At 54.9% G+C, this 13,579-nt stretch overlaps 1 protein-coding gene across 1 annotated transcript in view; it reads left to right on the plus strand.

Annotated features, from left to right (window-relative positions):
• Positions 1-2,860: 2,860 nt before the first annotated feature.
• TNPO3 (transportin 3) overlaps positions 2,861-13,579 on the plus strand; it is a 34,181-nt gene continuing 23,462 nt past the window's right edge. Inside the window, 4 exon segments of the mRNA XM_054073644.1 lie at positions 2,861-3,083; positions 10,871-11,071; positions 11,905-11,978; positions 13,328-13,484. Of these exon segments, the coding sequence (XP_053929619.1) occupies positions 2,961-3,083; positions 10,871-11,071; positions 11,905-11,978; positions 13,328-13,484 (555 nt within the window). The 5' untranslated portion in view covers positions 2,861-2,960.

Raw genomic sequence — 13,579 nt, forward strand, 5'->3', positions numbered from 1 at the left:
TGTTCCACCCATGAAGTCTATGTCCACCATGAGGTCCATACGTGCACCCATCCCATCTACACATACATCATCAGACCCACTTGAGAACCCACCAGATTCATGTGTGCCCCATCAGACCCATAGCCTGAAGGGGATGGGAACAGGATGGGATGGGGACGGGATGGGATAAGGGTGGGGGTAGAATGGGATAGGGATGGGTTGGGGACAAGAATGGTGTCAGGATGGTGACAGGGACCCTCAGATGCATCAATGGGACTGGGCAGGTTATGAGATCCCAGTGGGGTGGTACTGGGGTGAAATGGGATCCCAGTAGCATGGGACTGAGGGGTGATGGGATCACAGTGGGATGGGGCTGGGGGCAATGAGGGGTGATGGGATCCAGGTGGGACAGGTCTCTGGGCACTGGGGGGAGATGGGATCCCAATGAGATGGCACTGGGGGCACTGGGATCCCGGTGGGATGGGACTGAGAAGGCACTGGAATCCCTGTGGGACAGGACTGGTGGCGCTGGGGGATGCTGGGAACCCGGTGGGACGGTACTGGGTAGCGCTGGGGGGCGCGAGGATGCCAGTGGTTCTCGACCGGAGGCCCTCGGAGGGTACTCGCAGAGACCTGCGATCCCGCCTCCCCCACCCCGTCGGGCAGCGCGCACCAGGCCCCTTTCCCCGCCTCACCCACCCTGCCCCGGCACGATCGTTCCGGGCGGCTTTGGTTCCGGCTGCCCCATTAGGTCTGGAAGGCGACGAACCGGGGCAAAACGGAGCTGAAAGGAGCCAAATGGAGCGGGGGTGTCCCAGCCCATGGCAGGGGGTGGAACTGGATGGGATTTGAGGTCCTTTCCAACCCAAACCATTCCAGGATTCTGTGATTCTGCATTTCTTCAATCTGCTTTAGGGTCAAAAAACCCAGTTCAACAGACTATGTTTGCGGTTGTTGCAGTTTGCCTGTTGCATCCCTATGGGTGAAGGACTGCAAACCTCCCACCTGCAGAAGGTGAAGGCTTTGTGACGTACAAAGATCCTGGATCCCAAGGAATCGGTGGTGAGATTTCCCCACCTGGACCCTGGTCCAGTTCTGGAATCTCCAACATAAGAAGGAGATGGAGCTGTTGGAACTGGTCCAGAGGAGGCCATGGAGATGATGCGAGGGCTGGAGCACCTCTGCTGTGAGGACAGGCCGTGAGAGTTGGGGTTGTTGAGCCTGGAGAAGGGAAGGCTGTGGGGAGACCTTAGAGCAGTTTCTTGTACAGAAAGGCGTTCCAGGAAAGCTGGGGAGAGGCTCTGGTTCAGGGAGTGCAGGGAGAGGACAAGAGGAATGGTTTTGAGCTGAAAGAGGGGAGATTGAGATGAGATCTTAGGCAGAAATGTTTTGCTGTGAGGGTGGGGAGGCCCTGGCCCAGGTTGCCCAGAGAAGCCATGTCTGCCCCACCCCTGGAGGTGTTGAAGGCCAGGTTGGATGGGGCTTGGAGCCCCTGATCCAGTGGGAGGTGTCCCTGCCTATGGCAGGAGCACAGAACTCCTGCCGAAAATGCTGGCAGACAAACTCTCTAAGGCTCGTTTTGTAGTTTTAGAAAGCAAGCATCCCTTATCAGGCCTGGACACCACGAGGCAGCGATCTCCATCAATGCCAAGCAGTGAGGCAAGAGCTGGGACAGAAGAGATTTCCCACTTACACATGTATATAAATTTTCCCAGAAATCTTATGCGTATTCTATTAGTTTGCAAGGACTCATTAGAATGTCATTGTGAGCTTCACAGCAAATCTCTTTGAATCTCTTGCTCTTTGCAGCTTTGGAGCCAGATCTGTCTGATCTTGCATTTGAGATGGGGGAAGGCTACAAACAGAAAGCATTGCAGAAGAAGACACATCTGTTCAGCACAGATCACTCTGAACACAAGACATTTTGATCTCCAAAGAGCGAACAGTGTCTAGAAAAACACTATTTGAATAAACATGCTCAAAAGAATGCTGTAAAAAAATGCTACAAAATCCACACACTACCAGAGGGACCTTCTTTTTAATTTTCAAAACATACAGTTACTTCAATGAAAACTTAACTCTGCTTTGGCTTAAATCAAAATATTCCAGTTTTTGTATCAGTAACTCTCTCTTTTACCGGGACTGGATGGGCTTTGAGGCCCCTTCCCACCCAAACCATCTGAGCCAGCAGTGGCCCAGGTGGCCAAGAGGGCCAATGGCATCCTGGCCTGTACCAGAAACAGTGTGCCCAGCAGGAGCAGGGCAGGGATTGTGCCCCTGGACTCGACGCTGGGGGGGGCCGCCCCTTGAATCCTGGGCTCAGCTCTGGACCCTCACTCCAAGAAGGACCTTGAGGGGCTGGAGCGTCCAGAGAAGGGAACAGAGTTGGGGAAGGGTCTGGAGAACAAGGGTTCTGAGAGGCGGCTGAGAGCCCTGGGGCTGTTTAGCCTGGAGGAGGCTGAGGGGAGACCTCATCGCTGTCTGCAACTGCCTGAAAGGAGGTTGTGGAGAGGTGGGTGCTGGTCTCTTCTCCCAAATGACAGGGGATGGGACGAGAGGAAACAGCCTCAAGGTGTGCCAGGGCAGGTTTAGACCGGACATCAGGAAAAATCACTTCATGGAAAGTGTTCTCAGGCCCTGGCAGAGGCTGCCCAGGGCAGTGGTGGAGTCCCCATCCCTGGAGGAGTTTAAAAACCGGGCAGACGAGGTGCTCAGGGATGGTTCAGCAGTGGTCAGGGACGGTTGGACTCGATGATCTCCAAGGTCTTTTCCAACCAAGCGATTCCCCGATCACATTCGCTGATGCGCAGGGGGCGGAACGTATGGCGACCGGAACGTTGTGTGGTGGTCGGGGCGCACGGCGGGCGCTGTTTCCGGGGGGGCCGCTGCGCGGTGGCGCCGCCGCGGCCGGGGCGAGGGAGGAGATGGCGGCGGCGCGGGGCGGCGCGGGGCGGCGCTGAGGCCGGCGGGGACAGGCGGCCATGGAGGGCGGCGGGAAGCCCAGCCTGCAGGTGGTTTACCAGGCCGTGCAGGCGCTCTACCACGACCCGGACCCCAGCGGGAAGGAGCGCGCGAGCTGCTGGCTGGGCGAGCTGCAGCGATCGGTGAGGCGGAGGCGGGCGGGGACCGCGAACCCGGGCCGCGCCGCCCCCGGCGGGGGCGGCGACACTGTCCGTAGGCCCCGGGACATCCAGCTCGGCCTGGGGCGCCTCCGGGGGTGCGGCAGCCGCAACTCCTCCGGGCAGACTGGGCCGGGGCCTCCCCACCCTCGGAGTGAAGAATTTCCTCCCAGTGTCCAGTCTAAATCTTCCCCTTCCAATTTAAAGCCATTCTCCTATGTCCTGTTCCTGCGCTCCCTAATCAGGAGCCTCTTCTCAGCGTTCCCAGAGCCCTTTCCATACTGGAATCTGCTCTAAGGTCTTACTGGTCTTATGAACCCATTTTGTAAAATAAAGCAGACAATGCTCTGCAGAGGGACCTGGCCAGTCTCGGTCTGTGGATTGAGGTCAGGAAGGCTCTGCAGAGGGATTGGACCAGCTGGATCCATGGATTGAGGGTGGGAAGGCTCTGCAGAGGGATCTGGCCAGGCTGGGTCCATGGATGGAGGCAGGAAGGCTCTGCATAGGGACCTGGCCAGGCTGGATCCGTGGGCTGAGACCAACGGGACGAGCTTCAACAAGGCCAAGTGCCAGGTCCTGCACTGGAGACACAACAACCCTGTGCAGCTCCAGGTATGGGGAAGAGCGGCTGGAAAGCTGCCTGGAGGAGAAGGACCTGGGGGTGTTGGCAGCCGCTGAACATGAGCCAGCAGTGGCCCAGGTGGCCAAGAAGGCCAATGGCATCCTGGTCTGTTCCAGAAACAGCGTGGCCAGCAGGAGCAGGGCAGGGATTGTCCCCTGGACTTGGCACTGGGGAGGCCGCCCCTTGAATCCTGGGCTTAGTTCTGAGCCCCTCACTCCAAGAAGGACACTGAGGGCTCATCACTGTCTGCCACTTCCGGAAAGGAGGTTGAAGCCAGGTGAGGGTTTGGCTCCACTCCCAGGGAACAAGGGATGAGACTAGAGGAAGCAAGCTCAAGTTGTGCCAGGGGAGATTCAGGTTGGACATCATGAAGACTCCACGGCAGGGGTTCTCGGGTGCTGGTAGAGGCTGCCCAGGGCGGTGACGGAGTCCCCATCCCTGGAGAGGTTTAAAAGCTGGGCAGATGAGGTACTCAGGGATGGTTCAATCGTGGACAGGGACAGTTGGACTCAATGATCTCAGTGGTCTTTTCCAACCAAACGATTCTATGATTCTAAACTTTAGCCTTGGGACTAAATGTTGGAGCCAGCATCTATTTTCTGGCCTTGCATTGTCTGAGTGGAGGCAGATTTGGCTTTTCTCTGTTGTGAAGCCCAGGGTGACTCTGTTTTCTCCCCTCTCCTATGTCTGTTGTTTCTTCCTGTCGCCTTTTGTGCCAGTGCCTCGCTTCCTGTGTGGCTACCATGCCCTTTGTGTGCCGTTTCCCTGCTCTGCTCTTCCCGCAAACTCTTCCCTGGGTGCTGACACCTTCCCAGGAGTAGCCTGATCCATTTCCCTTACCTGCTGTGACTCTGGAGGAGCCAGATTCCCGTCCCCCTTGCTCTCTGTTTATTGCTGTGTGAGGAGTCCCTGCCCCAGAGGGCCAGGAGCAGCCTGAGGGCTCTGGCCGCTGCACCGTGCCAGCACCTGGGACAAACCGTGCCTTAATAGGAGAGCCTGAGGTACTGGGGACTCATTTCTCATGTTCAACACCCCAGCACCCCTAAGGATGGGATCTCCTGCCTCTGGAAAGCCCTGGGGTGCAGTTTGCTCCACTGCCGTTCCGTTGGGCTCTTCTCCATGTTCTGGTTAGTTTTGCTACAAATCACACACCTGAGAGTGTGTGTGCAGCACCTCAGCTCCTGCACTGGGAATCACAGGGAATCCCTCTGCTCTTCCAGAGAAACACCTCCAGAAATCCGTTCTCGGCTCAGAACCTGCTCTGTTGTGCACGAGGGGGTTTCACACGCAAGCGGTGAGCGGGCTCAACTCCAGCTCAGCAGCACTTCTCCTCACATCTTGTTTAGGTTCATTTGGTCTGATCCTTCCCGGGATTTATTTCCTGGATCTAAGGATTAATTCCTGTTATTTGCCAGGTTTGTGTGCCCTGGAACGTAGTGTGGGTGCCTTCAGCACGTTCAGCTTGCTTAAATGCTGAGTTTGTTTCACCTTTCAGGCGCAAGCTGGGGGAAGGTGAGCACTTTTGATATCATTAACACCATAGCAGATAAGGAACCTGGATCACCCAAGGCCTGGGAGCTGTCAGGTCCCTCATTCATGGGAGAAGATAACGACTCTTCGAGGTTAACAAAGCAGTGTGGAGCCTGGTGGTGCTGTGCAGGATTGTGACCCATGGTCAGCAGAGCGAGTGCACCCTGGCCATGTTAAAACAGCTGCTTCTCAGCCTTATGGGTCCGAGGTGCGCTATCTCCATGCCTAAACAGGAGCTCAACATAAACCTGTTCTGTGCAACCGTGGGTTTAAAGCTGCGGGGCTGAGGTGTCCTTTAATGTAATTTTTTCATTAACCAGATAACGGCAGCTCTGGCTGCTGCTTTGTGCCAAGCAGTGCCGGCTCCATTCCTGGCAGCGGCATGATCGGCTTGGCACTGTGGGATCAGTACTGCCCATGGCAAATTGGAGTGTCCAGTACTGAATAAGGCCGGCAGGAAAGAGGGGCACAAGGGCTGTCATGACAGGACAAGGGAGGATGGTTTTAAACTAAGAGAGGGTGGATTTAGACTGGATATCAGGAAGAAAATCTTCACAATGAGAGTGGGAAGGCTCTGGCCTAGGTTGCCCAGAGAAGCTGTGGCTGACGCACACCTGAGGTGTTCAAGGCCAGGTTGGATGGGGCTTGAGGTGACTGGATCCAGTGAGAGGTGTCTCTGCCCATGGCAGGGGGTGGAACTGGGTGGGCTTTGAGGTCCCTTCCACCTCAAACCATTCCATGATTCTGTAAAGGCAGGTAATTCTGCATGTGCCTTGGGGGTCCAAGTGGAGGGTTTGGGAGAAGGTTGCTCATTGTCTGCTGCAGGACTTTCACTGGAGTGAGCGTCTGTGAGGGAAAGGTCTTTCTGCGTCTTGTTTTGTGCAGAGACACCAAACCTAGGTGTTTCAGTGGCTGCGTTCCTCTTTCCCATGAATGGAAATCTGAATTCCTGCTGTAGCTGTGGCAGGAGCTGCCTGGCCAGCTGTCAGGTTGGAAGATGATTCCTGAAATTAAGGCCTTTCCTCCTAACACACCTCATTAGCCACTGCAGCAGGCGCTGCTGAAGGCACAGGTATTTGTATATTGAGATATAAACAGAGCTATGACATATGTAGGGACTGTACATGTGTAACAGAGAGGTTACTGGCTGCTGTCCATCCCACAGCTCTGTGTCCTCCCTCCAGTGCTGAGGAAGGAGCTGAGGCAGCTGTGGGCTGTGTCCTGCCCGCAGCCGGCTCATTGAGCTGCAGTGTTTGGGAGAAGATAGGAAATCCAACTCCTTGGCTGCCATTCTGCACCTACTCCCTCTTTAACACCGTGCTCCTGTGCTGCGGTGTGCAAGGTGTCGGCTTTCCGGAAGGCACAGCCGCAGCGCTGGGCTTCCCGGCAGGAGTCTGTGTCCAGTGGGTGATAAGGGTGGAAGCAGAGAGGATGGTGGAGTTCGGTGCCTGACTTATCTAGGTGTGTCCACAAGGAAGGAGCTGATTCTCCACTTCAGCTGCGTGACTGTCACAGCAACCAGGGAGGTGTCCCCTCCCGATCCCCAAAGCCGGGGATCACCCGTCTCTGCGCTGGTTGCGCCTGCTTGGCATCCATGTGGCTCCTCCGTTGGCTCCGTACCGTTTGGCTCTGCTGGGATGGGCTGTTGGGTTTGGGTTGCCCTGTTTTTTCCATTTCTGGAGCTGTGACATTGAGGTCTTTTCTCCAGCCAGGGCAGCAATGGAGTCTCCATCCCTAGAGGGGCTTAAATCCATGTGAATGTGGTAGTTAGGGACAGGGTTCAGCGGTGGGGCTGACCGTGCTGGGTTTATGGTTGGACTCCATGATCTTAAAGGTCTTTTCCTACCTAAGTGCCTCTGTGATTCCGTCCATGATCTTGTGTTTGTCAGAGTGGTCATCATGTGCTAGAGCCATCGTGGGGGCTAGGAGCCAAAGCCGTAAGGTCTGTGTGTGCTGGAATGGCTCTGTGGCGCTGCCAGCCTGTGCTTAGGAGGTGTCAGTGAGGCCACTGGTGGTGGTCGGCTTGAGTGGCTCAGGTTTGTCCTTCTGTTCCCCTGTGTTCCTTGCCTTTTCACTGCTCATTATTGCAGGGGAGTGAGGTGTGTGGGGCATGAGGTGTTCAGGGCGGAGCAGTCATGACCTCACCTGTGCCTTGTGTGACACCTAAGGTTGGCCCTGGCTAAAAGTTTACTCGAAGCACATAGTTCCAGGACCTTCCAAGGTGCGTTGGGTGTTGGGAGCTGCAGAAAAGCTCCTTGCAGAGCAGCCAGAGTTTCTCTGATGCAGAAGAGCCAGACTGAGTGCGGGGATGACCCTGGTTTCAAGTGTGCTGAGCTCTCTGATCCTGATTTCTCCTCCATTCGCTGGGCTGTGGAGCGGAGCGGTGGGAAAATACTCAGTGCGGATGCACAGCTGCAAGCTGGTGCCTGGGGTCTGTTTGGTGTGGATCGAGTGCAGATTGGTTTGTGATTTAATGTCAATTCATAAAGTGCTTTCCATGAGGTGGAAGTTGTCCGTGGCTGGCAGCCAGGCAGGGTTTATGGAAGTGACTGATTCCGATACGGATTTCCCTTGGTCTGTCTATAAAATTAACATATTGATAATATTGGATAGAAGTAGAACTCTTAATTAGATTTAAAGACCCCAACCAAACAGCTTTTACCAGTTGAAGCACACTGGAAATGGTTGTTGGAATCCTTTCCCGAGGGAAACACGATTTTGCTGCTCTCATGGCTGCGATCAGGGCGTGTGTGGAGAGGAGTCAGTCCACCAAGTACACGAGGAACCGATCCGTCTCCACAAAGAGATCCTGGGATCCTCAAAAGGCAGGTGCTTGCTGGCTGCCCTCCTCTTCACCAACACCATTCAGAGATTCCTCATTTTAGGGTGATGAGGAGATAATTCCATGTAAAATCCCTGCAGCCAGGTGGTGGAGGGAACTTTTGGTGCAGGTCCACAGTGGGAGCCGGGTGGCATGCAGCTTCTGATGTGGTCAGCTCTTCCCGTCCCCTCCCAAGTGCCTCGAAGGGGTAAAAACAGACATTGGAGATTGGTTTTGGTGTCTCAGCATCAGTTTGTGTGCCATCAGTTCGCCCATCCTTTGCCTGCATGTGTGGTTTGGTTCTGCGTGTGTGGTTTAGTTCTGCCTGGTGCTTCCAGGCTGGCATGGGCTGGGGTTGTCCAACCCACAGGGATCCTTCATCCCAAACCTGGGATCTGTCTGCCCTGGCAGTCTCGCACCACAAGGACAAGTCCCACAACATTCCACCTTCCCTCTCCAAAATGACATCACAGGATGATGGGAAGGGTCACCTCGGAGGGTCTCCAATCCACCAGCTCAGAGCTGGTCCCACGTCAACAATAGTGCAGCTGTTGCTCAAATCATGCTGGGCAAGGAGGTTTCAGCCTGACCCAGAATTTGTGATTCAGGCCATTGGCAAGCCGTGTGTAAATGAGAAATCCCTGGGTTCACAAGGATTCACAAGGGCACAGGTTATCCCAGGGGCCCTTGGATGGGGCTACTGGCCTTGATCTCACGGTTTTTTTTGTCTATTGTGGTGTTTGTCCGCTTGCGCTGAGCGTGCGTGCATGAGGGTGTGCTGTGAGGGGATGTCTGAAGGTTACTGTGGCACATGGAATCATGGAATCATTGAGGTTGGAGAAGACCTCCAAGCTTATCTGGTCCAACCTCAGCCCAGTCCCACCATGCTGACCAGACCCTGTCTCCAAGTGCCACATCTACATATTTTGAAACCCTCCAGGGTTGGGGACTCTACCCCTACCCTGGGCAGCCTCTGACAGGGTTTAACCGCTCTTTCCATGAAGGAATTGTTCCCAGTAGCCATTCAAACCTCCTGTGGTGCAACTTGAGGCCATTTCCTCTCATCCCATCCCTTGTTTCTTGGGAGCAGAGCCTGACTCCCACCTGCTTTCAACCTCGTTTCAGACAGTTGTAGACAGTGATGAGGTTTCCCCTCAGTCTCCTCTTCTCCAGGCTAAACAACCCTAGGGCTCTCAGCTGCCTTTCAGAACCCTTGTTCTCCAGCCCCTTCCCCAGCTCCCTTTCCTTCTCCAGATGTGCTCCAGCCCCTCAAGGTCCTTCTTAGAGTGAGGGGCCCAGAACTGAACCTGGGATTTGACGGGTGGCCTCCCAGTCCAGGCGGCACAATCTCTGCCCTGCTCCTGCTGGCCACCCCATGGCTGATCCAAGCCAGGATGCTGTTGGCCACTGCTGGCTTTTGTTCAGCATGTTCTGTATTCCAGCCTTGAACACCTCCAGGGATGGGGCAGACACCGCTTCTCTGGACAACCTGGGCCAGGGCCTCCCCACCCTCATAGCAAAACATTTCTCCCTAAGATCTCATCTCAATCTCCCCTTTTTCAGCTCAAAACTCTTCCCCTCATCCTATCTCTGCACTTCTTGATCCAGAGTCCCTCCCCAGTTTTCCTAGAGCATCTTTCCGTACTGGAATCTTCTCAATTTTCTGGTATCATCTCAATTCTGATTTTCTGAGGTTCTGATGCGCTGAGTTGTCTGTAATGAACCGCTCCTCGAGTCCCTGTTGGTTAAAATGGAAAGAAGCACTGCTTTTCCTGCTGGAAGGGTTTATTCTGTGTGTGAAGAAGGTCCCGAGGCTTTGTTTCCATCACTTCCCTTGGTAGAGCCATGTAAACACCGAGCTCGGGTTTAACACTAGCGTTAAATGTCACCTTGCAACTCTGCTGTGCTTCAGTGCTGGGTGTGGATTTTTATCGGCCAGGAACCCTTTGAGTTGGGTTGATCGTCAGAGCTCAGTGATGATTGGAGCTGGGGCTGCTGACCTGTTCTGTGCTCCTGCTTCTGCTGCTCAATTCTCACTTTTTTCCCATGAGGGTCGGGGGGACCCTGGCACAGGTTGCGCTGGAAGCGGATCTGCTCCGTCAGTGCCCAACTGGGTGTCCTGGCCCTGGCACCTTGGTTAGTGAGCTCTGCTGTGTGAGCTGTGAGAGTGGTGCTTTGTGGAGGCCATACCTCTAATCCTAGGCTCGGCTCTGGGCCCCTCACTCCAAGAAGGACCTTGAGGGCCTGGAGCACATCTGGAGTAGGTCTTGGAGTTGGGTAAGGGGCTGGAGAACAAGGGTTCTGAGAGGCAGCGGAGGGCCCTGGGGCTGTTTAGCCTGGAGAAGAGGAGGCTGAGGGGAGACTAAATTGCTGTCTACAACTGCCTGAGAGGAGGTTTTGGAGAGGTGGGTGCTAATCTCTTCTCCCAAGTGACAGGGGATGGGACGAGAGGAAACGGTCTCAGGTTGTGCCAGGGAGGTTCAGATTGGACATCAGGAAGAATCACTTCACGGAAAGGGTTTTCAGAAACTGGCAGAGGCTGTTTAAAAGCCAGGCAGGCGAGGTGCTCAGGAATGGTTCAGTAGTGAACAGGGATGGTTGGACTCGATGACCTCCAAGGTCTTTTCCAACCAAGTAATTCTATGATTCCATGAATCTGGGGGTGTTTGAGGGAGGAGGATTGGTTTTCATCTGTTTGAAGCGGTGATTTCTCTGAAGCCCCTATAGAGGCTCCTGGCTTCTCCTCAGTGTGCTTTGTGTTCCCTCGCTGCTCCTTGACTGTGCTGTGCTCTGCTGCAGGTCCATGCCTGGGAGATCTCTGACCAACTGCTGCAGATCCGTCAGGATGTGGAGTCATGCTACTTTGCGGCACAGACCATGAAGATGAAGATACAGACTTCCTTCTATGAGCTCCCCACGGACTCCCACGCTTCCTTACGGGACTCCCTGCTGTCCCACATCCAGAACTTGAAGGACCTATCACCGGTCATCGTCACCCAGGTACGTGCCAAACAGAGGGTGGAGGGAGCTGCTCCGTGAGGGTTAGTGAGTGCGGGAGGCTGCTCCTCGCTTGCCATTTGGAGCAGGCCAGTACCCAGGCTCGTGGCACAGCCCTACCAGGGCCATTCCTTAAGGCAATTGCCTCCTTAGGAGAGGAAGAGTGGGTGCTGCAGGTGACGCTGATGGTGGCCAGCTCCAGCTTTTGTCACTTCTGACCTTTTCCAAGACAAATTCCTTGGTTTTCCTTGGTTGCTTTTCCTCCAGCATGGAGAACAAAGAGGGGTGATGCCTACAGCCACCCTGGTTGTGTCTCCAGTACAGAATTGTTGCCCTCCTTTGGTTAAACCATTAATGTGATCCCGTTGGTCGCTGTTTGGAGAGGCTAAGAGGAGGAATGGCTCCTCCAGGGCTTTTCCCTGTGCTCTGTAATGGAGACAAAGCGTTGATCTGCCCAGCAGTGCCCTGTCTGGCCAAGGGGATTTCTCTTGAAGCAATGGCATTCTTGGAAACCCCTTCCCTTTCCATACAGCATTCCTGTTACCCACACGTTTCTACGGCACGGGGCTGTCTGACACTGCACAGAGGAAGGGGCCGGTTCAGCCCCGAAACAGCCCAGCGGAGACATCACCCCGTCGGGGCGGGCTGTGGTTAACCACTGGGAACTGTGCACACAACAAGGATGGAGTGAAACAACACCTTGCCTGTGTGGGCTCGGCATTCCCTGCACCATTCTGAGCTTGGGCTGACGGCAGCAGTACCCATTACCTGTGCTTGCGGGTGTATTTCCTCCCTCACCATGCTGAGCTGTGTTTTCTCCCCTCTTCCCCTTCCAGCTCGCTTTAGCAATAGCTGACCTGGCCCTCCAGATGGCTTCTTGGAAGGGCTGCGTGCAAACACTTGTGGAAAAGTAAGTGGTTGTTTATATCCTTAAACTCTAACTTGGTCGTTGAGTAAATGTGGAGTGGGCGGGCCTGCATGGGGCCAAAGGCATGGGATGCTGAACAGCCCAGCAATGGGGAGCATTTTTCCTTGCTTTCCAACTTTTTGGAATCCCCAGCGTAAGAAGGAGACGGAACTGTTTGAACGAGTCTGGAGGAAGCAATGGAGATTATGTGAGGGCTGGAGCACCTCTGCTCTGAGCACAGGCTAGGAGAGTTGGGGTTGTTGAGCCTGGAGAAGAGAAGGCTGTGGAGAGACCTTAAAGCAGCTTCCAGTATGGAAAGGAGCTCTAGGAAAGCTGGGAAGAGGTTCTGGATCAGGGAGTGGACAAGAGGAATGGTTTTGACCTGCAGAAGGGGAGATTGAGATGAGATCTTAGGGAGAAATGTTTTGCTGTGAGGGTGGGGAGGCTCTGGCCCAGGTTGCCCAGAGAAGCCGTGTCTGCCCCATCCCTGGAGGTGTTCAAGGTGAGGTTGGATGGGGCTTTGAGCCCCAGATCCAGTGGGAGATGTCCCCTGCTCATGACAGGGGATGGAACTGCATGGGCTTTGAGGTCCCCTCCCACCTAAGCCATTCCAGGATTCCAATAATTTGAAGTGGTTTGGATCAGGGCAGGGAACTGGTCTGGGTGGGGAGGTGGGGCTCTGTAACACCAAGGCTGTGCTTGCTGCCATGGCTTCTGAGAGTCAGCGATTTTCCTCATCCCTGTTTTTGTTCTGTGCCGATCCCTCATCCTGCTTGGCTCCAGCTGTAGCGCAGGTTTCAGCAGCGAGGCCGAGTCAGCGGCTGCTGCTTTCGTGTCCCATGGCCGGTGCATTGATGCCTGGTTTCTGCAGGGCAGCATTTCTGGTATCTAGAGTTTGCCAACACTGGATGCTGCATGCTGAGATGGCCTGGTTTGGGCAGATTGTGTAGTGTTTGGTCCCTGGTTCTTCTGTAGCAGGACGGAATGCAAATAGTGTGGGTGATGGCTTCTAGAAGTGATGGGCTCAGGGCTAGGAAAGATTTTGCTGCTGTTGACAAACACCCCAGGTCCTTCTCCTCCAGGCAACTTTCCAGCTGCTCCTCTCTGAGCCTGGAGCTGCTTGGGGTTGTTGTGTCCCCAGTGCAGGACCTGGCATTTGGCCTTGTTGAAGCTCATGCTATTAGTCTCAGTCCATGGATCCAGGCTGGCCAGGTCCCTCGGCAGAGCCTTCCTGCCTCCATCCATGGATCCAGCCCATGCCCCTCCAGTTCTCACTGCACTGTTAACCGGTTTCCCAGGTGTTCGGCCTGTTGCCTTCCCTCATGCACTCTCCTTCCCTCCTGCTCTCCCAGGTACAGCAATGATGTCACGTCCCTGCCGTTTTTGCTGGAGATCCTCACGGTGCTGCCAGAAGAAGTCCACAGCCGATCCTTGCGCATCGGAGCCAACCGCCGGACTGAAATCATCGAGGATCTGGCATACTATTCCAGCACAGTTGTCTCTCTGCTGGTAAGGAGACTGACCAGTGGCTGAGCCTTGATCAGCTGCTGCAAAAGTTCAGGCAGCTTCTTCTCCCCCTCTGCAGCACTGATCCAGGTTATTCC

This window comes from Cuculus canorus, chromosome 1 (assembly GCF_017976375.1).
Source record: "Cuculus canorus isolate bCucCan1 chromosome 1, bCucCan1.pri, whole genome shotgun sequence".
Taxonomy (NCBI): Eukaryota; Metazoa; Chordata; class Aves; order Cuculiformes; family Cuculidae; genus Cuculus; species Cuculus canorus.